Consider the following 24,390-nt stretch of genomic DNA (forward strand, 5'->3'; position numbering starts at 1 on the left):
CGAACCCCCGCACTGCCGCCCCCCACACCTCCGCGCCCCCTCCGCCTGCGGGTCCCCCCTCCGCGCGGCTCGTGCTCCCCCCCCCCCCCCGGGGCCGGAGAGGAGCCCCCCCAGCGCGCGCGCTCCCGCCGGTGTTTTCGGGCAGCACCAGCCCCGAGCCCGGCGCGGCGGCCCGGACGGAGGCGCCTGCGGCCACCCGGCTCCCGCCGCACCGGCGCCCCGCACCCCGGAGCCGGCTGCGCTGTGGGCGGCGGCACCTGCGCTGTGGGCGCCGGCGATGGCGCGGAGCGGGCCGGGGCCGCGGGCGCTCTGAACGCAGCGCCGGGAGCCGCGGGCCGGGCCATGTCCTCCTTCTTTAACCCCAGCTTCGCCTTCAGCTCGCACTTCGACCCCGGTGAGTGCGCGGCGCCCCCTCGGCCAGGCCAGCTGCCCGCCCGGCCGCTGCGGACATGATGCTGCCCGCCGGCCGGTTCCTGTTTTGCATGGAAATTAACCCTTTCCCCACCCAGCGCCGGGGAGGACTGGCTGGGGCAGGACCCCCTGCAGGCCTGCGATGGGGTGGGTGGGCGGCGGAGGTGCCCCCTCCCTGGCCCTGTGGGCGGCTCTGGCTCAGGTCACGGGGGCAGGAGGCCTGCATTGGCCCCAGGTGTCCCGCGGAGAGGCCAGGACCGGCTGAGGCCTCCTGGGAGGCGTGGGAGTGCCCCTGGGGCGGAGGCCACCAGGCCCCTTCCTGGCCCAAGGTCCTGGCTGGAGGCTCCCGCCCGGGTAGGAGCCGGCCTGGAGCTCTGCCCGCCACCCGGCAGCTGCGTGTGGAGGTGGGAGCCGTGGCACATCCGTGGGACAGAGCCCTCCGGCCGAGGCTCAGAAGAGATGGGCCTCAGGGGGTGCACGGGTTCTGGGGCAGTGAGGGGGGCTGGGGGGGCGCTGTCGGATAGCTGCCCGGACCTTGGGCCAGGCCTCTCCCCTGCCAGGCGGGTGGCCCTGGCTGTGTGTTTACCCAGGGATGCCTGGCCTCCTGGCAGAGTGGGCCTGTGCCTGTGCCCGCCAGCTCCAGCCCTGCCCTGGGTGGAGAGAAACCCTGCCCCAGGCTGGGGCCCAGGCACCCACATGGCCCTGGGGCCATGGCACCAGCTGATTCAGCCAAAACAAAGCTGGGCAGCATGTGAAGGGCTCTCCTGGAGCGGGCCATGCCTGTGGTGATGCCTGGGGTCCCCTGGGCATGGCCCTGGGAGGCGTCCGCCCCGGCAGCGGGGGAGGGAGCTGGCGGCAGGGTGTCTGCTGGGCTCGGGGTGGGTGTCACGCTCTCAGCTTTCCCCGGGGACTCAGGCTTGGAGAACACAATGTCACCCGCCCATGACCCAGGCATTAGCCCTGGCTGGGCCCGCAGGGCAGGGGGTGGAGGGGCCCGCTGAACCGCCCAGGCCCAGAGCCCTTAGGGACGGGCTAGGCTGCTCCAGGCAGGAGGGTCCCGCCTCCGGTGGGGGTGGCAGCACTGACCGCAGGATGTGGGGGCTGGTCACCCCCTCCCCACACTGGGTGTGTGGGGCTCGAGCCCCTTCCCCCCTCGGAGACCACAGCCCTGCCTCACGTGTGGGTGCACAGCTGTGGCGGATGGCGGGTAATGTAGATGGTTTTCAGGGAACAGCTGGGAGGCCAGGGCCCGCCCCCCTGCAGGTCAGTAACTTCGGGAGGAGCCGCTCTGGGTGGGGAGCTGTGTGGACGGTTGGGGAGACAGGGCTCCTGGGGGCTCCCACGAGGGCCTTGGGAATGAGGAGGGGTGGGGTCCCCAGCCCACCACCCCCTGGAGTCCCGCAGCCCAATCTTACCTCCTGAGCCTCCGTTTTCTCATCTGTGAAATGGGACGGCAGTGCCGACTCCCAGGTCCTGGGCAGGCGGGGAAGTGCCTGGTGAAAACTTGACGCTCAGTGAGCAGAGACCGAGGGGGCCGGTGCTTGGGGACAAGGCCACAGCGGCTCCCTGGCTTCCCGATCCCCATGGCGGGAAGCGCTGGCTCTTGGGAGGTCTGCCCGCGTCTGTGGGGGACCCTGCTGGGGTCCCCCCCCCCTCAGAGGGCAGGGCGCGTGACTGTTTCTGTGGTTGCTCAACAGCCGGGGGTAGACAGAGGGGCCGGCCTGGGGGGGGGGGGGATCCTCGCAGTCACGAGGCCGGCCTGCTGCCCATGGGCTTCCCACCCACGTGGGACTCCCTGGTGGCCCCGAGGTGATGGCGGCAGTTACACTGAGTGACGGGGGCTGACTCTGACGCCCTGGCCTCTCGGCCGAGTGCGGCCTGGGGACTGGGGGGCCGGGAGGCCAGGCGGCGAGACAGCTCCTGGGGCGTGGGGCCGCGCAGGGGAGCATCTGGGGGCGGCCTCCTCGGGGTCCGGCCCTCCCCCAGGATGCAGTCCCAGCCCCCGGCCTCGGGGCTGTGGCAGGGCCCGGGCAGCGGGCGTTGTGGGCAGCCTGGGGTCACCTGTCACAGGGTGACCCTCACTGCGGCTGTGGCCGGCCTGGCCTGGCTCCTCCAGGTGAGGGTGTGGCCCTGTCTGCCCCCGGGACAGGGCAGCTCCCACCCACCACCTCCGGGCACTTGGCATCCGGCAGCCCTGACCGGCTGGCCTCAGGCGGGCCGGAGGGGGGCCGCTCCTGCGCGTGCGTGGCCTGGGGCCAGACCTGGGCTCTGCCAGTCACACCCTGCCTGGGGGAGGCCACTCGGGGTGGGGGAGCCCCTGGGAGGGCCCCATAGGGCCCACACTCTGCTCCCACCCACTCGGATTCTTAATGAACGAGGGCCCCACGGTCCTGCTGGGGCCGCTGTCCCTCCGGGCACCGGGCAGGGCCCTTGTGCAGGGACGCGGGGACTTTGTAAGGAGGGTCCCGCCTGCGTCTGCTGCTGGGGTTGGAGCCCCCGTGGCCCGGGAGGGTGTCCATCTTGCTTCCCGGGAGCTGCCTGACCTTTTGGCAGGAGGCAGGCGTCCCCAAGAGGCAGTCCCTGGCCCCGGGATGGACGGTCCTCCCAGCCCGGGACTGGCACGCAGGCTCCGTGGGCAGGGCCAGGTCCTCGCCTACCAGGCTCACGGGTGGGCACGTGGCTGCCATGGCTGAGCCAACCCTGGCCTGGGACTGAGCCTGCGGCCCTTCCTGCTGGCCTTGCCGCCCACTCTCTGCCCAGCCCCACCTGGGCTCCGGCAGAGACCTGCTACCCCCCTCGTCCCCCCGCCCCCTCGTCCCCCCACCGCCGCGTCCCCCCAGCGCCCTCCGTCCCCCCAGCGCCCAGCGGCAGGTGAAGAGGTTTGGAGGGTCTGTGGTGGGGGCCGTGGGGCGCAGTCTCCCACACAGGTGCCCCCCAGGCCCCTCCCACCTCCTGGGGTGGAGCCTGGGTGGGGGGGGAGGGCGGGTCTGGCCGCACCTCTGCCCAGAGCCGGGTTCTGAGCTGGGAGGCGGGCCTTGGCTTCCCCTCTGACTGAGGTCAGGGCCAGAGGCCTGGGGTCCGCGGGCGCTGGGGCTGCCGCAGTCCAGCTCCTGGGTGGGGGGGCATCCTGCAGATGTGGCCTCGTCCTGGGGGGCCCCGGGGGAGGCCGGGGTCTCTGAACACACGCATGTGGGCACGTGCCCTCGACCACGCTCCCGCCCCCGCCAGGCGCCTGCTCACAGACAGCCAGGGGCCATACAGGGAGAGGGGAGGATGGGCTGAGCCTGGTGCTGCTGGGGAGGCGCCCAGTGACGACCCCCCCCATCTCCGCCGGCAGGGGGCGCCCTGGCCCTGCTGGGGACTCTGTTCCTCCCTCAGGCAACCCTGGGGACTCTGTTCCTCCCTCAGGCAACCCTTTGCCAAGAAACTTTGCCCCACAGGCCCCCCCACCCCCCACCCCCGTGCTGGGTCTGCCCTGTGGGTGGCTTGTGGGGGCGTGGGCACCCCTCTTGCCTCCCCAGGCCCCCAGAATCCTGCCACTCGCTTCATGGGGTGTCAGGGACAGACGCTGGGTTCTGCTCTCCCGGCGCCCGGGCACTCACGCCTCGGGTTGCACAGTTCCTTCCTGCACCAGATCCTGTTTGCGCCACCGGGCACGGGGCCGGGGCGGGGCCAGGCTGTCCTCAGAGGCCTGTGAGGCCCGCCAGGCCTGTGGTGACCCCGAGCCTGAGCCCCGCGGGCTGTGCCGGCCCCCAGCGCAGAGCGGCCGGGGCTCCCTGACTGGGCCGGGGTGGGGGCCCCTTCAGTGCCCTGGCTGCTCTCGCCAGATCCACAGGCCGTGGGGCTGGGCCGGGCACCGTGTCTTCCGGAAGGTGGCACGGTGCCGTTGCTTTGGGGTGAGTACCTCCCCGGGGCGCCCAGGGCTGGGAGGGAGGTGACAGCCTTCAGGGCCGCAGAGCCTGTGAGCAGCCTGGGACCAGGTGCATCAGAAGGTCGGGGCACGGGGTGGGTGCTGGGGGTTCAGCTGTGTGCAGACTGGGTGGGCCAGTGTGGACCCCGTGGGGGCATTCCAAGCAGCCCAGCCCTGGGGGCATCTGAGCCCTGTGTGGGGGCGGGTCCTGAGCCCTGGGGGCTGTGGGCACAGGCTGTGTGTGCGGCGGGGGGCGGGGAGGATGCGGGGGGGACCTGTGTGCGGACGGGGCCCTGGCCCATGGCTGCCCTGACCTGCAGGAAAGAGCGTCCGTGAAATTCAAGGGCCTTGATGCGTGTCTGACTGTGGCAGCGTTTTATTTACTTATTTATGACACTAGAGGCCGGTGCACGAAATTCCCTCGCAGCCCTGGCTTCGTCTGGAAGGTCGTCCGGAAGGTTGTTGGCTGTCTGGTCTAATTAGCATATTACACTTTTATTATTATAGACAGATATCTTTATTGATTTCAGAGAGGAAGAGAGAGAGAGAGAAACATCACTGATGAGATGAGAGAGAATCATGGACCAGCCGCCTCCTGCACGCCCTGCACTGGGGATGGACCCGCAACCCGGGCCTGTGACCCGACCGGAATCCAGCCGTGACCTGGTTCATAGGTCGACGCTCAACCCCTGAGCACGCGGCCGGCGCTGAAAGCATTTTTAAATCCAGGCGGAGTCTGTGGTGTGAACGTGATCTGCGCGGTGGCATCTCCTGCCGCCACCGGCTCGCCCCAGGTCCGGAACGTGCTCAGCCCCCAGAAAGCCGGGGGCCCTCGCAGTCACCCTGCGCCTCCTGCGGCCTCCGTGCGCCTGCGGTTCTGGGCGCGCCTCGCCTCGCCTCGCCTCGCGGGGGCCTCACGTAGCCTCGCGTGAGGAGCCCTGGCCTCCCCTCGCTCCCCGCCGCCGCTCTCGGCCTCTGTGTCTCCCCACTCTGCGATGGCTCACTTACTCTGCAGGCGGCGGGCTGTGGCCCGGGCAGGAGACTGGGGAAACTGAGGCGGGGGGGGGGGGCGGGGGTTGGGGCTGGAGGGGGCCGAGTGCCCCGCCCCCCTCCCTCCCAATGGCCCCTGACTGCCCTCCCCCTCTCACCCGCCCCGCGCCCCTCCCCTCTGGCAGCCCCGGCCTGTTCTCAGCTGAGTCTTGGGGGGTTTGGTGCTTTAGGTCCCACATGTGATGGACCGAGGGGGATTGTCTTTCTCTGACGTAGCCCATCAGGACGACCCCTCTGGGCCCCGCTCTGCCGCGGCAGGCGGTCACCCCGCTTTCTCGTGGCTGCGCAGTGTTGCTGGTGCCCGGCCAGGCCTGCCTCACCCGCTCGTCCACGGCGGGCGTGGGCTGCGTCCGGGTCTTGGCTGTTGCAAAGGGCGCGCCGTGGACGTGGGGTGCACAGGTCCTTTCAGATCAGAGCTGGGCTCCTCCTGAGAACCCCGGGGGTGGGCTTGCTGGGGGGCAGGGCGCCGCTGTTTTCGTTTTCTTTGGAGCCCCCACACGGCTCCCCCGACGCCGCCCAGGCCGCAGGCCCCAGCGAGCAGGAGCGTGAAACACCTTAACGTCACCATGATTTTATTTTTTTGCCGTTGCTATTATTCACCCTCCTCGTTGCTGGGTCTGGAGACAGGGCCTGGGGGGATCGGCGTTGGGAGCTGAGAGGTTGGGGGTCTCGTGGGCAGAGCTGGGGGCCGGGGGGCGGCACTAGGGGTGCTGGCCCTCCTCTGTCTAGGGGACGCCTCGCCGGCCCCACCAGGCCGTCCTGGAGGCACCAGAGGGCCGAGCTTCCCCCAAGCCCAGGCTCAGCGTGGAGCCCTAATTTGGGGGCCAAGCTTGTGTTGGGGGGCCTGTCGTGCTGTCCTGGGCACCTCGGTTTCCCCACCCAGTGAGGGTGAGCCCTGAGGGGGCTCCCGTGGACCAGGGGCTGCGGGAGGGGCCCCCACCGTCTGCAGGGGCCTTGGTGGTTGGTTCAGCAAGGGGGCGACGGGAGGTGCCCGGCCCACACAGTGCCCCCTTCCGGGAACAGCGGAGCCCCCGTCTCAGAGCTGGACAGGCCTCGTGTCCCACAGCCCTGGCCCCAGCTGCCCAGAGCCTGGCCAGTGGCCAGCGGCCAGCGCTACAGTGGCCCCCACTTAGGGGGGCCAGGTCCCCTGCCCCTTGGGACTCAGCCTTTCCCAGTGACACCCCTAGAGCTTTGGTAATGGGAGGTGGGGTGACCAGAGTCAGAGACGTGAAGGGGTCCCCCACAGCGCCCAGACCCTGACCTCGCGGAGGGGTGTCTGCGAACCCCTCAATGGGGAAGTGTGCCCGGGTGAGGCCAGAGTGGCCCCCAGTGGCTGGCGGAGGGACTGCAGGCTCGGGCCCCTGCGTCTGCCTGGTGTGTCCGTGTGGGGGGTCCTGGAGCAGGGGTGGGGTGCTGAGGCCGTACCATGAGTTGGGGGCTGGGGAGCCTTGGGCAGGGGCGTGGCTGGCCCCTGAGCACATCTAGGGGCGTTGGGGGCTGAGGGGGTGGGAGAGTGGGGGCTTTGGGGGAGTGGGGGGCCGGGGGGGGGGGGGGAGTGAGGGCCAGGGAGTGGGGGCCAGGGGAGCAGGGGCGGGGGGGGGGGAGTGAGGAGGGCCGGGAGGAGCGGGGGGGCGCGGGAGAGCGAGGGCCAGGGGGGAGCGGGGGCCAGGGGAGTGGGGCCAGGAGCAGGGGCGGGCGCGGGGGGGCGGGAGCAGGGGGGCGGCGGCGGGGCGGGGCCGTAGGCGGAGGGGCCGGGCGCGCAGGCGGGGGGGGGGGGGGGGAAAATAAGGGCCGGGGGGGGAGCGGGGCCAGGGGAGTGAAGGGCCAGGCCAATGGGGTGAGGGGCGCGGGGGGAGTGGGGACCGGGGGAAGTGGGGGCCTGACGCTCCCTTCCTTGCAGACGGCGCCCCGCTTGGCGAGCTCTCCTGGCCGTCCTCCCTGGCCGTGGTGGCCGTGTCCCTGTCGGGTCTCCTCACGGTCGTCGCCCTCATGCTGGCCTGCCTGTGCTGTAAGAAGGGCGGCATCGGGTTCAAGGTGAGGCCGGGGGTCCCCGGGGCTGCCGGGATCCTGGGTCTCCTGGCCGCCCGGGGACCCTCTGAGCCGGGCGGAGACCACAGTGCTCCCCGGGGCTGCTGCCAGAGGCCTGGCTCTCAGGACCCCCGCCTCCCTCATCTGGGTCCCTCTCGGGTCCGGCCTCAGGGGCTGTGCACAGGGCGGCCCTCTGGACGGGGAGCGGGCCTGGGGGCACGGGGGCTCCTGGGCTGGCTGGGAGGGGCAGCGGGAGCAGGAGGCCCCGTCACGGCTGCAGCGCCTGGCATTGGGCCTAGAGGAAAGGGCTGTGCAGCTGACACCAGGGCCCAGGTGGGGGGCCGAGGGAGACAGCATGACCAGTGTGGACTGCCCACCTGCCAGGGCCCCACAGGGCGAGTCCCCAGCCGGGCCCTGGCTGCATCCTAGGGCCGCGCCTCCTGAGAACAGTGGCCGAGGGCGAGCCGTGGCTGCCCACCGCGGCCCCAGAGCGGCAGCAGCTCTGAACTGGGAGCCGAGAACCCCAACCAGCCGCCTGTGGGCCGGTTCTGCTGACCCAGCAAAGAGCCGCCCGCCCACGGCCGCCCCGCCCCGGCCGAGGGTCAGATTCCTGGGCTGGCGAGGTCCCGAGGGGGCGTCCCGTGCCCAGCACAGCACCCTGTGGGTCTCCATGCCAAGTGGCCACACCCAGCCATTTTAGAGGAACATTGTGTTTCTCGCCCCCCCTCCCTGCCCCGTTGTCACCTCGCGGTGGGGGGGGGGGTGCCCACCCGGTGAGGACAGTGAACAAGGACGCCTGTCACAAAGCCCACAGTGGACAGCGGGCAGTCTGCCCTCCTCCCCGACCCCTCGGAGCCCCGGGCCCCGTCCACCGGGCAACCCTGGGGCCAGAGTCAGGAGATGCTGGGGGCCAGGGGCGGGGTGGGGCCCAGGGGTGGGACTCGGGGACCATCGTATAAGTCACCCCTCCTTGTTCGCTGGGAGAACTGGGCCCCAAAGAAGGGCCAGTGGTGGCCCCTCCTACAGGCGCCCCCTCACGTCCTGGGACCATGGCGCCAGGACATTCCAGCGCCGGCGCCCAGGGGGCGGGCTGCACAGCGGGTCCGGCCGGGAGCCGTGCTGGGAAGGGCTGGGCGCGATGCTCACGCTGCCCTACCTGCTCGCCCGCGGCGCTGGCGCCATCCTGCGGGCCTCCCGGGGGCACCGGCAGGTAAAGGGCTGGGCCCAGGGCCCGGCCGACGGTGGGTGGACAGCTGTGCCCTCTCAGAGGCGCGGGCAGCGGGGCTCACAGGCCCCGGAAGGGGAGCCGCGCCCTCGGAGCCTGTCCTCTGGGAACAGACGGGCGGCCTGCGGGGCTCCGGGGCTCCCGCCTCCCTCTTGCCGCTGAGGCAGTCGAGGCCCCGAGAGGAGGGCCACACCGGCCTCCTGGCCGCCCCTCCCGCGCCCCTCCCCGAGGAAGCCCAGCAGCCTCGGTTTCCCCAGCGGGCGGGGCGGGGGCAGCAGGCCCCTTGCTGCGGCTTCAGGCCCAGGTCTCTGCAGACTTTGCCTTCAGGCCGCGCCGTGGCCCCGGGGCGGGCGTGTTCCCAGACAGACAGGTGTGGCCAAGCCTTTCAAACCCCAGCCACGCGGGTGGGGCCCCCGTGCCAGCTCCTAGGGAGGCGGGAGCGGGCCAAGGTCCGGGCCGCTGGCCGAGGGCTGGGTAGGAGGCAGGCGCGGGCCTGGGGGAGCTGGGTGGGCTCCCTGCCCGACAGGAAGGCTCCTTGTCTGGGAGGCGGGGGGCGGGGGGGGGCCTTAGTGGCTCGTCCACAGGGGCAGAGTGGGCGACGGGGCTCAAGGCCCACCCTTGACCAACACAGAACAAACGCCAGCCTCCTGGTGCCCCGGGCAGAGGGTCTGTGGGTCTGTCTGCCCAGGAGCCAGGAGATTGGGGGGGGGGGGTGCCAGCCGAGGGGGTTGGGGCTTCACCCCCAGCTCAGCTCAGGGGAGGTGGGAGCTTGGCCAGGAAGAGAGGCTTTTCGGAGCCTGCCCCTGCCCCTGCCCTGCCCTGGAGCTCACCGTGGCCCCCATGTCCCCCGCCCACCCCGTCGGCCAGGAGTTTGAGAATGCCGAGGGGGAAGAGTACGCCGCCGACTTCTCGGCACAGGGCTCCCCGGCCGCCGCTCAGAACGGGCCCGACGTGTACGTCCTGCCGCTCACCGAGGTCTCACTGCCCATGGCCAAGCAGCCCGGGCGATCAGGTGAGTGAGCTCCAGGGGGCGGGCAGGTGGTGCCGCAGGATGAGGCTTGGGGCTCAGGAGCTGTGCTCCTGGGGAGGGGGGCAGGGTGGTGTGTGCCCCCTTTTGGGGGGACCTGGGGTGCTGAGAGCCAGCTGGGGAACAGCCCTGGCCCATCACATCCCCACCTGGGGCTGCTGCACTGGGGCAGGGCCGGGAGGAGGGCTTAGGGTTAGGGTCCCAGGTGCCTGACCCAGACCCCACCCCCACCCCCTGGCGCCAGTGGCCACCGGGACATGGGCCCCGAGGTGCCTGGGGACAGGGCACACCCACTCCAGGCGGAGGAGCTCTCCGGGGCTCCCTCTGTGGGCGGCCCGTGAATGGGCCTTTCACTCAGGCACGGGTGGGGGGCAGGCTTGCCCCCCTGCTTCTGTTCCCGGCCCTGCGGGGTCCTGACCAGACGCTGCCCCCTGGAGCCCGCCTTCACCGTGGGCTGGGGGCCCTGAGGCCCTGGTCTGATCCTGGAGCAGAGGTAGCTGCCAGCCCCAAGGCCCCGGGCCCAGAGGTGTCCCCTGCACCCCAACCTCCCGGCCAGCATCTCCACAGCCCCAGGCAGGGACAAGGGCGTCCATGCAAAGGACCGCCTCACACATCCACGGTCGGCACCAGCCTTCGCAATGACCCTGGGGTGGCCAGCCTGCACCAGGGTGCTGGCCGCGGGGAGCTGGGGGGAGCCAGGGGCCACCCAGGGGCCACGCCCCCAGGCCTCGCCTGGCACCCCGGGACCGTGTACCTGGGACTCTGAGAATCTTTGAGGCCCAGTGTTTTCTGCCGTCGTCATAGTGATGCTCTGGCTGGGGCCCCACCTGCCCGGGAGCTCCCCAGACCACCTCCCTCCGCGCCCTCCGGGCCCCCGGGCCCTGTGGTGCCACAAGGTTGCAGGACGCCCTTCGCCCTTTGGGAGTGAGAACAGACACAGGTTTACTGCTCAGAGGGCCTGGCAGAGGCCGCCCAGCCCGGCCGTGCCTGCGGAGGAGGGGGCGCCCTTTCTCATGGGGTGTAAGAGCAGTGACGGGGACCCCACGGCCCACATGGCCAGTCACCCCACAGCCAAGGCCTCCTCCTGAACCAGGGCCTCGTGGGCCGGGCTCGCTCTCCTGCTGGGGGAGAACCAGCCAGCGGGAGCCAGCGGGCTGGGGTGCAGGGGCGGGGCCCTGGGACTCAGAGCCCCTCAGCATCAGGTCAGCATTCCCTGGGCCCTCGGGGCAGCTGGCGTGGGAGCAGAATTCGGGGAATCCCCTGGGCCCCCACCACCCGGCCCCTCCCGCCCTCCCCCGCTGACCTCGCCAGCTGGCCTGCAGGAGAATGAGCCCCTGTGTCCCCTGCTGGCCGTGCCAAGCAGCCCCAACAAAGGAGCCTTTGGCGAGCCTGGCGCTGGAATGCCAGCCTGTGGCAGGGGCGAGGGGACGGGTCGGTCCATGTCCTCCTTCCCGTGGTGCCCACGCCCCGGCCGGCTCCAGGCACTGCTGGCCCCCTGAACCGTCCCTGTGGCCGGGGCACAGCCTTCCCAGACCCACCGGGACAGATGCCCCGACGCCTCCTGCAGGCCTACGACTCCCCTGGGCAGCTGGCCCCCGGCTCCTGACGGCAGCCCCCAGGGCAGCCCCCCGAGAGGCGAGGTGAGGGAGACGGGGCGGTGGCGCAGGTGGAACTGGGGTCCCTGAGCCCTCGACCGCCTGTTACAGTGCAGCTGCTCCAGTCCAGGGCCCTGGGCCGGCACAGCCTGCTCTACCTGGAGGAGATTGGCCAGGGCTGGTTCGGGAAGGTGAGCTGCTGGCTGGGCTGGGGAGGGGTCGGCATCGAGGGCGGGCGGGGTGGGCAGGGGGGGTTGCGGGGGAGGGGGCGGGGGCGGAGGCAGGTGGAGACTGCTTTTCCTGGGAGCTGCCCCAGCCCTGCGGTCCCTTCTCTCTAGGTCCCCCCTGCTGGGCCCCTTCCTGGGGAGCTGGGGTCTGCAGCCTGGGAGGTGTGTGCTGCTCCGGGAGGTGCCCCCCCCCCCAGGCCAGCCTCTCCCTGAGCCCCAGCCTGGGCGGGGCAAGCAGGTCCCCTCCTCCCCGCATGGCCGCCAGGAGGGGGGGGCCAGACCCGGGTTCCAACGGGTGAGCGAGGCGGGGAGCGGCCGCAGGGCGGTGGTGACGCGCGCGCCCACAGGTGTTCCTGGGGGAGGTGCACTCGGGGCTCAGCAGCGCCCAGGTGGTGGTGAAGGAGCTGAAGGCCAGCGCGAGCGTGCGCGAGCAGATGCACTTCCTGGAGGAGGCGCAGCCCTACCGGTGGGTGGCGCCGGGCCTGGCCGGGGGCTGGAGGCGGGGGCTGCACTGGGCACCGGGACCCTGTCATCCAAGGCAAGCACTGTGCCGTGCCCCTCCTCCCCGCCCCTCCCGTCCCCTCCCCGCCCTTCCTCCCAGCCCCTCCCCGCCCGCCCACCCTGCCCTGTCCTGCCCTGCGTGGGAGTCCCATCAGCCTGTCGGCTCCACAGGGCCCTGAAGCACAGCAACCTGCTCCAGTGCCTGGCCCAGTGCGCGGAGGTGACCCCCTACCTGCTGGTGATGGAGTTCTGCCCCATGGTGAGTGCCCGCCCACCCCCCCCCCGCCCCCCAGCTTCTCTCCAGGAGGGAGGGTGGTCCCCGTATCCCCGCAGAGAGGACTGCTGAGCCAGGACCCCTCTCCCCACCCCTCTCCCCACTCCATGGGCCTCCCATCTCCCCTAAAGCCAGGGGCCTGCCCCCACCTCCCAGAGGCGACCCAGACTGTGCCCAGGCCCCTCCACGGGCTCCTCCCCAGGCACCGCTCTGTGCCACCCTGAGGGGCCCTGGGCAGACACAGGCCCGAGGCACGCAGCCCCCTGTCTGCTTTCTGGGCTCTGGCCGCAGCCCTGCCCCAGGGGAGCGTGGCCTTCGGAGCTGGTGGTCAGCAGGTCGGAGCTGCCCTGACACGTGGGCCACCCGCCCGGTTCTGTCTGGGCTCAGCCTCCTGCTCACGTGGCCCGTCTGCCGCCACCAGCGGGGTCCCGTGGCCTGAACTCAGAAAGTGGCCTTGGGGGCCCACGGGGCTGTGGGGCCTGGTCTGGAGAAAGTGCCCCTGCCTGCGGGTTCACCCAGCAGGCCCTGTGAGGGGGGGGGCGGCGGGGGCTGGCACAGGCACCCACTCCCACCGGCGATAATGGTGCGGCCCCTCTTGGCAGGGGGACCTTAAGGGCTACCTGCGGAGCTGCCGGGTGGCGGAGCCCCTGGCACCGGACCCTCTGACACTGCAGCGCCTGGCCTGCGAGGTAGCCTGCGGCCTCCTGCACCTGCATCGCAGCAACTACGTGCACAGGTGAGGGGGCTGCTACCCAGATGGGGGGGCTGGTGTACAGGTGCGGGGGCCGGTGCACAGGTGCGGGGGCCGGTGCACAGGTGGGGGCGCCGGTGCACAGGTGCGGGGCCGGTGCACAGGTGGGGGGCCGGTGTACAGGTGAGGGGCCAGTGCACAGGTGGGGGGCCGGTGCACAGGTGGGGGGGCCGGTGTACAGGTGAGGGGCCAGTGCACAGGTGAGGGGGCCGGTGCACAGGTGGGGGGGCCGGTGCACAGGTGGGGGGGCCAGTGCCCAGAGCTCTTGGGGGCCCGTGGGAGGGCTGTGTCCATGCGGCCTCAGGCACCCACCACTGGGCAGTAGTTTTATTAAACAGAAAGCACAGGGCAGGTGGGCCAGACCCCTGCGCTGCAGGATGGCGAGGTGACGTGTCCCTGCCCAGCTGGCCGGCCGAAGCGCTGTCGGCCTGAGCTTGTCCTCTGCCCCCCTGGCTCCCGCCGGCCCCTGCTCTCCCGTCTCCCTCAGGCTGGGGGAGGGAGGCTCAGTCCTGCTTCCTGGCCCCTGAGGGGGTGCCCAGCGCAGGGGACGCGCCTGAAGAAGTGGCGATGACGTGGCCTGGACGAGACGGGCCGTCCTCCCCAACAATATCCTGGTGCTGAGTGATGACTCGCAACTCCAGCATCAGTGATTTTGTTGAAGAGGGCAGCTGCCAGCCTCCGACCTGCCCGGGTGCCCACTCGCCCTCATGCCCACAGCACAGGCCCGTCCGTGGCCCCGCCCACGAACTCCCCATGGCCCTGCGCCCAGACACCCCAGTGCGGCAGGCAGGGCCCCGGGACACTCAGGACTGCAGCTTCCCCGGAGATGAGCTGAGGGCGACGGCATGGTGGGCGGGAGGAGAGACCAGAGTCCCAGCTGGCTGCCCCGAGAGACGAGGGATGGAAGGGTCAGCAGGCTGGTCACCCAGAAGAAGTGGGGGTGCAGGATGAGGTAAGGGGAGTGACCGCTGGCCATGCTGCTCTGAGGGCCCGGCCTGTTCTCCATGCCCCTGGGCCTCATGGTCCTCGTCCACATGGTAACGTTGTGGCCGGGTCCCTGTGGACCCGAAGTGCCCGGTGCTGGGCAGGGGCAGGAGCGGGGCTCTGGGCAGGGAAAGGTGGCCGCCTCTTGGACACCCTCCCTGCCCGTCATGGGGCAGAGCCAGGACGCAGCCCCCTCGGTGGCCTGAAGTCCCCGCTGGGCACAGCAGGCTGACCCCGCCTTCCACCCCCAGTGACCTGGCTCTGAGGAACTGCCTGCTCACGGCCGACCTGACAGTGAAGATCGGAGACTACGGCCTGTCCCAGGGCAAATACAGAGTGAGCGGCCGGCCAGGCGGGGCCCAGGGCTGGAGGGGCCGAGGGGCGGGGCCCAGGGCTGGAGGGGCCGAGGGGCGGGGCCAGCGCAGCCGGGCTGTGACTGTCCGCCCCCGCAGGAGGACTACTTTGTGACGGCGGACCAGCTGTGGGTGCCGCTGCGCTGGATCGCCCCTGAGCTGGTGGACGAGGTGCATGGCAACCTGCTGGTGGTGGACCAGACCAAGGCCAGCAACGTGTGGTGAGTGTCCCCCCCTCATCAGACTCATGGCTCTCTGCCCGGGGCCTGGGTGTCTGGGGAGGATGCAGGACGAGCCCGACCTGCCCACCGCCCCCCCCCTCCCCCCCCCCCCCCCCCCCCCGTGTCGTGCCCTGTGCTGGGGACGCGGGCTGGCTGCTCAGAGGCCGGTGGGTGAGGAAGGGCACGCCCAGCCCCGATGAGGTCAGGGGGCGGCTGGAGCCCCGGAGAGCCCACCGACTGTCCCAGGAGCTGGTGAAGCCGATGCCCCTGGAAGCAATGCTTCTCCCAGGCCTGCGTGTCCCCCCCCCCCCCCCACGCCCCATGCTGGCCAAGCCATCCCAAGACGCCCCCTTGGCCTCGGCGCAGTCTGTCCCTCCCTCCAGCCTCTGCCAGCGACCGGCAGGACGGAGCTCTGCCAGGACAGCTCCCTGCGGGGACAGTGTCTGGTCTCGGTCACGGAAAGGGACTGGACGGGTGGATGAAGGAACACACGGTGGACTGGGCTCGTCGAAGGCGTGGCTGGCTTTTATTTGCCGGCACCTGGGCCCCGGGTGTGCGCCTGGCCTGCAGGTCCTGCGTTTGCTGAGGGAGAGCCCTCTGGAGGGGCGTCCCCGAGCGCCTGGCGATGGACCGCCCCTTGGTACAGGCTCCGAGGTCCTGCCCCCCGTGCAGCCCCCGCTGACGGCCGTCCCTCCGCAGGTCCCTGGGCGTGACCATCTGGGAGCTCTTCGAGCTGGGCGCGCAGCCCTACCCCCAGCACTCAGACCGGCAGGTGCTGGCCTACGCCGTCCGGGAGCAGCAGCTCAAGCTGCCCAGGCCCCAGCTGCCGCTGCCGCTGTCCGACCGCTGGTGAGCACGGGACGGGACGCCGGCTGGGACAAGGCATCCCCGGCAGGAGGTCGGAGACAAAGGGGGTGTGGCTCCTGAGCACCTGGGTTTCCGGCTCCTCCCGGCTCCGGTCTGGCCGGCAGTGACCTCTGCGTCCCACCCTGACCCGCAGGGCAGCGGCTGTCTGCCCGAAGCACAACGTGCCCGCAGGAGGGCGGCTGGCCCAGGGGAAGTGCATGCCTGTTGCTGGCTCCATTTAAGTGTGTGGGGGATCCTTTAATTGCCCACAAGTGTGAGGAGGGGACCCCAGACCCCGAGGGCAGGTGGGCTCACTGCCGGGGCCCGGGGAGAGCAGGGCTGGGCTGAGCGGGACCACCGCCCACAGGTACGAGGTGATGCAGTTCTGCTGGCTGCAGCCGGAGCAGCGGCCCACGGCCGAGGAGGTGCACCTGCTGCTGTCCTACCTGAGCGCCAAGGGCGCCACGGAGGCCGAGGAGGAAGAGTTCGAGCAGCGCTGGCGCTCCCTGCGGCCCCGCGGGGGCGGCGCGGGCGGGCCGGGCGCTGCGGGCCTGGCGCCGGGGGGCGCAGGCGAGCTGGCCACGGCCTCGTCCTTCCCGCTGCTGGAGCAGTTCTCGGGCGACGGCTTCCACGCGGACGGCGACGACGTGCTGACCGTGACCGAGTCCAGCTGCGGCCTCAACTTCGAGTACAAGTGGGAGACTGGCCACGGCGCCGCCGCCTTCTCGCCGCCAGGGGGCGCGCTGAGCCTGGGCTGCCCCCCACGCCTGCAGGAGCCCTGTGCCTCCGAGGGCGCGCCCCCGGGCGTGGTGCCCGTTCTCAGTGCACACAGCCCCTCCGTGGGCAGCGAGTACTTCATTCGCCTGGAGGAGCCCACGCCCGCCGGCCACGACCCCGACTGCGCTGGCTGCGCCCCGAGCTCCAAGGGCCTTGACCACAAGGATTCAGACGGCGCGGCCGCCTTGCTGGCTATGGAGCCGCCCCGGGGCCAGACGCTCTCCACCGATGGGGGCCATTCTGACCACCACCCACGCAGGAGCCACACGCAGGACCCGCCCTGCCCCTCCTGCTCACCCTCACCCTCGCCTGGGGACCTGATGCTGGTGGAGGCCAGAGTGGAGGATGCTGACTCAGGTGTGGCTGCTCTCTGCCAGCCTGTCTTTGGGGACCCCCTGGGAGCATCCACCTCTGGAACGTCAGGACCCTGGCTGCCCAGCAGCAGGCGAGGCCCCGAGTCCTGGGTCCCAGGCTGCACCGGGGGCCACACGGACGGCAGCCACACGGAAGGCTGCCTTGGCAGGAAGCATGGCCTCCAGGCTGTCCCTGAGCTGGGCCATCCCCTGGCCCCAGCAGACCCCAGAGAGCCTCTCCATGGGCCAGAGGGGGTCTGCTTTGGCCGGGAGCCAGGCCGCTGCCTGGACCTCCCCTGTCTGTGTCCTCTTGAGGGCCTGGCACCTGCCAGGGGCCTGGTCACACACCCCTGGACAGAGGCAGCTGTGAGTGGGGGCCACGGCCCCCAGACAGAGCCCAAGTGTGCAGAGGAGGCCGAGGGCCCTGCTGAACCCCAAGTGTCCCTTCTGTCCATCCCGACCCCATCCCTAGAGGGAGCCCAGCTTCCCACGGAGGAGGCCAGCGCCCACACGGCCCTGCCCACGCCTGCCAGCAGCCAGGCAGCTGCCATGGAGCCAGCACCCAGGTGGGACGGAGGCAGCAGCTGCCTGGAGCTGGAGGCCCCCGGCAGTGAGGACGAGGACACGACCGAGGCCACGTCCGGCATTTTCACCGACTTGTCCAGCGACGGCCTTCAGGCCGAGAAGCCGGACTCGATGCCGGCCATCCGCTCCCTGCAGAAGCAGGTGGGCACGCCCGACTCCCTGGACTCGCTGGACATCCCGTCCTCAGCCAGCGACGGCGGCTGTGAGGTCTGCAGCCCGCCGGCCGTGGGCACCCCTGGAGGGCAGCCCCGGGCTCTGGACAGCGGCTACGACACAGAGAACTACGAGTCCCCTGAGTTTGTGCTCAAGGAGGCCCCCGAGCCGTGTGAGCCCGAGGCTTCCGGGCGGCTGGCCCCTGAGGGTGAGAGCCCCGGGCTGGAGATGCAGCTCCCGGCCTCCCTCAGCGGCCTCAGCGAGAAGAACCCCTACCGCGACTCGGCCTACTTCTCGGACCTGGACACGGAGCCCGAGCCCCCCTCGGGGTCTGAGAAGGGGGCAGGCCGTGTCCCGGCCCCTGGGCCAGAGCCGGACCTGGGGAGTCCCCAGAGCCCTGGGCTGCAGCCTGCACAGCCGTCTGAGCCCTGGGTGCCCGGGGAGGCGCAGAGCCCCGGCCCCAGAGAGCTGTCGCCACTGCCACTTTGTGAGGACTCTTCCCCTGGGCCCAGCGCCTGCCCCACGGGCCCCGGGCAGGAGGCTCCCTGGCCCCAAGGCCCAGCCCAGGTGCCGGCAGTGCCCGGCCCTGGGCGGTCCAAGGTCTTCCTGCTGACCCCGGTGCCGCGGAGCTCAGAGGGCCACCGCCCCGAGCTCCCGGAGGACTGCGGCCTGCTGCCCGCCCTGCAGGAAAGGACAGGGGTCCGGGACGCCCCCAGAGCCCCGCTCTGCCTGGCCCTGGCGGGACTCCCCGCCGCCCCGGAGGGCCGGCTGGAGGAAGAGGAAGAGGACAGCGAGGACAGCGACGAGTCGGACGAGGAGCTCCGCTCCTACATGGTCCAGGAGCCGAGCGAGGAGAGCGAGGAGGAGGCGCCGCCCGTGCCCGTGGTGGTGGCCGAGAGCCAGAGCGCGCGCCGCCTGCGCAGCCTGCTCAAGATGCCCGGCCTGCTGCCCGCCGCCCTCCGCGAGGACCTGGAGCGCAAGAAGAAGGCCGTGTCCTTCTTCGACGACGTCACCGTCTACCTCTTCGACCAGGTGGGCGGCGCTGGGCTCCGCACGAGGGTGGGGGTGCGGTCCGGGGCGGGAGGAAGCCACGTCACCTGCCGCCCTGACCCCGCAGGAAAGCCCCACCCGGGAGCTCGGGGAACCCTTCCCCGGAGCCAAGGAGTCGCCCGCCGCCTTCCTGCCGGGTAGTCCCAGCGCCCCCAGCGCCCCCAGCGCCCCGCGGCCCGAAGGCTCCCCCATCCGCTTGGCAGGCCCAGAGGGTGAGCTGGGGCGGGGCCTGGTGTCGTGGGCGTGGTCCGAGGGGCGGGGCTACAGGGATGGCGTGTGTGGTGGGGGGCGCAGGGGCGGGGCCAAAGTCCTGCAACTTCACGGGTGGGTGGGGTGTCGTGGCGGGGCGAGGCCCGTGACGTCACTGGCAGTAGGGGTTGTCCCCGCCCGTGACGTCAGTGACCACGGGCGTTTTGCAGGCGGGGCGCTCGGGTGGGACAGCGGCTTCCCGCTGACGCCAGTCGGGGAGCCCGTCCGGGCCGCCCCCGCCGCGCCCCCGAAGCCGGTGCCCGGCCCCTTCTCGCGCTTCACTGTCTCTCCGGCGCCCGCCTCCCGCTTCTCCATCACGCACGTCTCCGACTCGGACGCCGGCTCCGCGGGAGGTGAGGCTGCGGCGGGGCTGGCGGGACGGGACGCCGGGTCGGGACCGTGAGTGGGCGATCAGGAGGGGCACCTACTGGGTGCCGGGCTCTGCGCTCACTCCTCGTGCGCAAGCTCAGTGTTCAGGCGGGACGGAGGCTCGAGGTGTCGGGCGCGCAGGTGTCTGCCTGGCCCTCGGGCCTCGCTGTCTTCTCGCTTTTCCAAAGGCACAGGCTGGACACTGAGCGCCCTACCCTGCCCTCTGCCTGCCCTTAGCCCCCAGCCTGCGGCAGCCTCGCCCAGCAGAACCTGCGGGCCGGCCGCGCCCGCTGCCCAGCGCCCGGGGTGGCGGCTCGGTGCCTGGTGGGGCCCACACAGGGCCGAGCTCACCCCTCCCTTGTGCGGCTCGCCCCAGCCTCAGCCCTGGCGGCTCATCCCTGCCGGGTGCCTCCCCGCCATGTGCTGCCCGTTCCCCTGAAGGCCCACCACCTCCACGCACACCCTGCGGGAGACCCAGCCCGCTCCCCGCGGCCTCGGTGCGTCGCTGTCCCTGGACACGCTGTCCTGGGTGGGCCTCTGGACAAACAAGCGGGTCACCTGGAGCCCCGTGCGGAATGCTCGCCAGCCCGGCCTCAGTTTCCCCACCTGTAAAGGACTCGGAGGGCGGCGGGGGGGGGGGGGGGGGGGCAGCTAGGCCCTGGCCTGGGTTGGGTGCTGGTGATTCAGTGGGAGGAGAAATGGGAGTGGTTCCCACCTTGACGGACAGACAGTGAGGGGGGCTGGGCAGTGGCCCCAGGCCAGGCGGGGAGTGGGGGTCCTCAGCACCACTCCGACCTCGGGCCCCTGTTCGCCAGGCCCTGCAGGAGGCGCTGGGGTCAGCTGTGAGGAAGCCTGAGGCCCAGGCAGCCCCCTTGGAGCCCCTGCCGGTCCCGTTCTGGGCAGCAGCGAGGATGGGACCGAAGCGATGGTCGGCAGCAGCTTCCAGCACCTCGGTGCCCCCAGCACCTGGACGGTGGGGCGGCTGTGCACGCCCACTGGTGCTGCCCGGGGCAGGGTTCCTTCTGGACGCTGGGTCTGCAGCTGCCCCCTGGGGAAGCCCCACAGCCCCTGCCCCCCGTCCTGGCTGCCGCTGTCGGACTGCTGGGCCTCGCCCTGGGGACCTGCTCACGCTCTGCCCGCCCACCCCTGCGGGGCATTGCAGGATGCTGGGCCCCAGGCCAGGCCAGGGAGCGGCACGGGCACCGGGACAGCCTCTCCCTGTCCCCTTGGCCCCTCTGCCCGCTTGTGGGCTTGCTCAGTGCGGAGGCCCCGGGCTCACGGGCCCACTACCCTTACCTCAAAGTCTGTGGCTGTATTTCCCTTTCACCGACTCGCTAGACCCATGGCTGTCCCTCCCCACAGGGTCTGGGCTGACTCCCGCCTCTGGAGCCAAGGGGGCAGCTCGAAAGAAGGGGACTTCTGGCCCCACCCCTGCCCTCGGCCCCAGGCTAGAGTGCCCTCCACTGGCTGCGGTCGGTAGTACCCCCCCTCCCCCAGGGCACAGCCCAGCCCCGCCGGGCTGCCAAGATAGTGGGGGCTCCCCCGCGGTCAGTGGGGGGGGCCTGCCGGCAGGGAAGGGGACGGGTGGAGCTGGGAGGGCGGGCAGCACAGGGGTATTTTTGTACCTGCTATTCAGCAAATGAACCGATGGAGGATTTGAAGGTGGTGTTGCCAAAGAGACGAGTTTACTGTTGCCGTGGGAGCGGCGGGGCGCTTGGTGTTTATCAGTTTGAGGCTGAGGGCGCTGGTGCCGTTGGTCTCCTTGTTCCCTGTTTGTTTCTAAGAGAAACGGAGCCAGGAAAAGCCTGCAGGCCGCGTGTGTTCTTTGGGGGTTTGCAGACCGAGCCTCGCGGGAGGGGCCTGGCTGTGCCGGGCTGGGCTCCAGGCGTCGGTCAGGACAGTCCCTCCTGACCAGTGGGGGCTGCGGGGGCTGCCCCTTGCCCCAGGGCCCTGGGGACACTTTGGGGGAGGGGGACAGTGCCCTGGGCCCCCATGTGCCCAGGTGGGGTCTGCCCAGAGCAGAGTGGGGGGCGGACCCCTTTGCCCTCTCGTCCTGCCCCCGCCCCCCGCCTCTGCCTAGTGAGGATGAGGAAGAGCCACAGACCCCCCAGGAAGCCCTTCCCACGGCCCCTGGGTCAGGGGAGCCCGTCCCTCAGCACAAAGGCAGTGGCGAGCTGGGAGGCAGCCCCCCCCCCTCTCCAGCCCTGCCCCTGCCCCTGGCCTGGGCAAGGGAAGCTGCAGGTGCTGGGCTCCCGCCTCCAGGGCTGGGCAGAGTGGCTCTGCCGGGAGAGTTGGGAGAGCTGAGGAGGACAAGGACAGGACGGCTGTCACAGCCCCGGCCTCCATGCTGTGCTTCAGCCACCAACGTCTAATAAAGTTTCTAAAACCTGGTCCTTCAGCTAAAATATGGAAGTAGCGGGGGCAGGGAGGGGGCAGGACCCCCCAATGGCACTCAGCTCAGGGACCCAGGCCACAGCACCTTCCCTCCCCCCCCGCCCCCCCCCCCCGACCTCCGGGACAGGGAGGAGCGAGGTGGGAAGGGGGCTGGGCAGGGAGGGACGGGGTGGGGGCCAAGGGCCTGCCAGGAAGGTTGGTGCCCATGAGAGTCCCCCATCAGAGGATGCAAGCCTCCTGCCCCCCCAGGCCTCCCCCGCCCCCAGGCCTCCCGCCCCCCCAGGCCTCCCCCGCCCCCAGGCCTCCCGCCCCCCCAGGCCTCCCCCGCCCCCAGGCCTCCCCCGCCCCAGGAGGCGACAGATCACAGCGGCACAGGCAGGGCAGTCGTTTATTGACGGGACACGTAGGAGCAGGTGGGGCTGGGCTCCTGCAGCCACTGCTGGTGCCAGTCCTTCCCTCGCCCTGGGCTCTGGGCCCACGGCCCCGCCAGCAGGCCCGGCTCAGCCAGCCCCTCAGCTCGGTCGGCACCCTCAGCCCCCGGTCAGCACCGGGTCACTGGCGCCCCGTCCACAGGAGCAGCGGGTCCAGGTGAGGGTTTGGTGCAGTCTCTCTGGAGGCGGCCGGGGAAGTCGTACGAAGGGCTCACAGGTGGGCGGGCAGGGCCCGGGGCAGTGCTGAGGGGTGTCAGCTGAGGAGGGGGGCAGACCTGTCGTTGGTCACTGTCGGCTTTAGCTGGACACTGGCGAAGGGGTTCCTGCGGAGGAGAGGACGGCGTCAGTGTGGCGAGCCCTTCGCCGGGGCCGCCTGGGACAATGGCACCGACTGGACCCTGGGCCTCAGTTTCCCCACCTGTAAAAGGACGACTGGGGAAGGGGTGCTCAGAGCCAGGGAGGGTGCCACCCGCAGGCCAGCTGACCCAGGGCACCCCTTTCGGCTCCCCCGCGGGAGCTGTCAGCCCCCCAGGGCAGGGCGGGTTGGGGGAGCCACTTTGCCCTCCACACCTGCCCTGGGGCCGGGACCCAGTTCCCTCTCAGTCCCCAGTGGGCCCACCCCCGGGTCCCAGGGTGGCCTGGATGACCCCACACTGAGCGGACGGACACAAGATGCAGGCACACCAGCAGCCACAGGCCTGAGGGGGAAGCCCACGGCTCCCCAGAGAGGCGCAGCCACCTGTCACCCGGGGCACACCCCCCCCCTGCATGCCGAGGCCACAGCTGACGGACAGATGGACGGGCCAGACAAGAGGCTGAGATGGAACAGATGAGCACGAGGGCCGGCGCCCGCCTGGTCTGCAGGACGCCTGTCCGTGGCGTCCATGGAGGCTGGGACGGCAGGCAGCCCGGTGACAGACGATGGCACGTGGGACACAGGCTGGATGGACGGGACCACACTCCGGCGAAGCACTCGGCCCTGCAGCCGTTACCTGGGCGGAGGGGCCTCTGGCTCACGGGGCCGGCGTCCAGGGAGCTGGGGCGGTGGGCGTGGCGGGCGCCGTCCGGGATGCCTGGGCGCCAGCACGAGGGCACTGCCCTGTTTCCCTGGGGACTTGTCTCTACACAACCAGACACTCCGACTGGCTCTAAAGGATGAGCTGCCCACGGCTCTTAGCGCTGGGAGACTTCCGGGGCAGGGGTGGCGCCCCACGAGGGGCCTCGCGCTCCAAACTCGGGCCTCGTCGGCTCTGCTCTGTGCCCACGAGCTCCGGTGGCGTTGGTCACGGGCAGGGGCTGCGTGCTGGCTCCCAAGGCCAGTCTGCCCCTGGACGCAGGGCACAGGTGGCCGTGCCCGGCTGCCACCTCCACTAGATGGGTTCTCCAGGAGGGCTCCCCGCCTTCGGCCGTCCCCAAGGTCAGGGTGGGGGTCCTGGGGCCCTGGAATCGGGGCAGGTCTGTCCACCGACAGTCTCGGCCGAGCAGAGGAGGGAGGGCGGCTCCCGTGTGACCACAGCTGTGGGCAGCGGCCAGGAGGGTGTGGGTGCACACAGCACACTCCCCTGACCCCTTCTCTCCGAGGGTCAGTAACAACAGCATCGTCAGCTGGGGCCATGGGGGGGGCTGTAGGGCCAGAAAGGCCCCACCGAGGGGGCATCTGGCCTCTGACCCAGCGTCCCTGACCTGCTCCCCAGACAGTGTGGTCGTGGCCCACATGCCCGTAACACTGCGGGTGCTGCTGCAAACACTTCCAGCTCCTGAGCAGCTCCTCCCAGCCCCCCGCCCCCCCGCCCTGGGCCAAAGACCCAGGTGGACGACACTCCGCCTCTCAGCACAGACGGAGGGCACAGCCCCCAGGCCCCTGTCACTTTCTGGAACGTTCTTTCTTCAGTGAAAGAACCTGCTCATGAGTTGCCCTGGGAGGGAGCCCGTGACCCGGCAGCAGCCGTGGTTGGCACTGAGAGGACAGGACGGCAAGATCGGGACCTGAGGCCACTGGGGACTCTGGTCCTGCAGGGCTGGTCACGGCCCGGGCAGGCGCCAGCACCGCGGGCAGACGGCGACCTGCACACAGGACGGGCCCGAACGCGGCCCAGAGGCACAGCCCAGCACAGAGAACTGTCCAGGCCGACCCGGGGCTCCAGGGCCCTCGCCGAGCCGCCAGCGGGCATCCTGAGCTGGACACGGCACGGCCGGTGCGGCTTTTCCACGGAGAAGGGGTTCCCGCTCCGGGCGCAGAGCAGGCCTCAGGTCCGAGGGCGAGGGGAGGGCAGGGCAGGCTCAGAGCGCAAGGGCCCCAGTGCCCAGGGGCGGACCTTAGGGCCCCCATACCATGGCGCCTGCTGCCTTGAACTCCAATTCCAGTCTCAGGAACTGGACGCAGCCGGGCTGTTGGGGATCCCCTGGAATTAACCGTGCTCTGAATGCACGGTGAACCGGCAGTGGGTGAACGGCAGTGGCTGTTCTGAGGACAGCCCAGTCCTGACCAAGGGGCTTCGTGCTCTGGTGCGGGGAGCGGGGCCACGCAGGAACGACGCACAGGCCTCCACTTCCTCCTGCTATGCCGTCTCCTCTCAAACCCAGGTGCTCTCCAGAGCTGAGGACCTGGGCCTTCTGGAATCTTCCC

General features: G+C 71.2%; 2 protein-coding genes across 12 annotated transcripts in view; one reads left to right on the forward strand and one right to left on the reverse strand.

Annotated features, from left to right (window-relative positions):
• Positions 1-134: 134 nt before the first annotated feature.
• On the forward strand, positions 135-20,742 carry AATK (apoptosis associated tyrosine kinase). Of its 4 annotated transcripts, none has more exons than XM_036341782.1 (14): positions 135-394; positions 7,272-7,405; positions 9,492-9,636; positions 11,358-11,437; positions 11,821-11,939; positions 12,146-12,233; positions 12,851-12,984; positions 14,235-14,319; positions 14,436-14,557; positions 15,257-15,406; positions 15,771-18,303; positions 18,389-18,533; positions 18,741-18,923; positions 19,755-20,742. In XM_036341782.1, exons 1-14 carry the CDS (start codon positions 343-345, stop codon positions 19,793-19,795), a joined length of 4,011 nt encoding a protein of 1,336 aa, XP_036197675.1. In that variant the 5' UTR covers positions 135-342; the 3' UTR covers positions 19,796-20,742. The 4 variants fall into 4 exon arrangements, with proteins under 4 accessions (XP_036197675.1, XP_036197677.1, XP_036197678.1 ...); XM_036341784.1 differs by lacking the exon at positions 135-394 and adding an exon at positions 3,993-4,307 and having other exon boundaries at positions 7,272-7,379; XM_036341783.1 differs by lacking the exon at positions 135-394 and adding an exon at positions 3,994-4,307.
• A 965-nt stretch (positions 20,743-21,707) lies between these two features.
• Positions 21,708-24,390, reverse strand: part of BAIAP2 (BAR/IMD domain containing adaptor protein 2) — a 42,999-nt gene continuing 40,316 nt past the window's right edge. For 4 of the 8 annotated variants that reach the window (XM_036338911.1, XM_036338912.1, XM_036338904.1 and 1 more), the window contains one exon: positions 21,708-22,087. In XM_036338911.1, coding sequence (XP_036194804.1) covers positions 21,875-22,087 — 213 coding nt within the window. In that variant the 3' untranslated portion in view covers positions 21,708-21,874. The remainder of the gene's footprint in view (positions 22,088-24,390) is intronic. The other 4 variants (XM_036338905.1, XM_036338909.1, XR_004972630.1 and 1 more) reach the window with 4 other exon arrangements.

The sequence above is a fragment of the Myotis myotis genome, unplaced genomic scaffold (genome assembly GCF_014108235.1).
Source record: "Myotis myotis isolate mMyoMyo1 unplaced genomic scaffold, mMyoMyo1.p scaffold_m19_p_17, whole genome shotgun sequence".
In the NCBI taxonomy this organism is placed as follows: Eukaryota; Metazoa; Chordata; class Mammalia; order Chiroptera; family Vespertilionidae; genus Myotis; species Myotis myotis.

Coding starts and splice junctions, on each gene's coding strand:
- AATK (XM_036341782.1), top strand. CDS start 343: ATGTCCTCCTTCTTTAACCCCAGCTTCGCCTTCAGCTCGCACTTCGAC. Junction 12,234..12,850: donor TGATGGAGTTCTGCCCCATG/GTGAGTGCCCGC, acceptor CCCTCTTGGCAG/GGGGACCTTAAGGGCTACCT. Junction 12,985..14,234: donor CGCAGCAACTACGTGCACAG/GTGAGGGGGCTG, acceptor TTCCACCCCCAG/TGACCTGGCTCTGAGGAACT.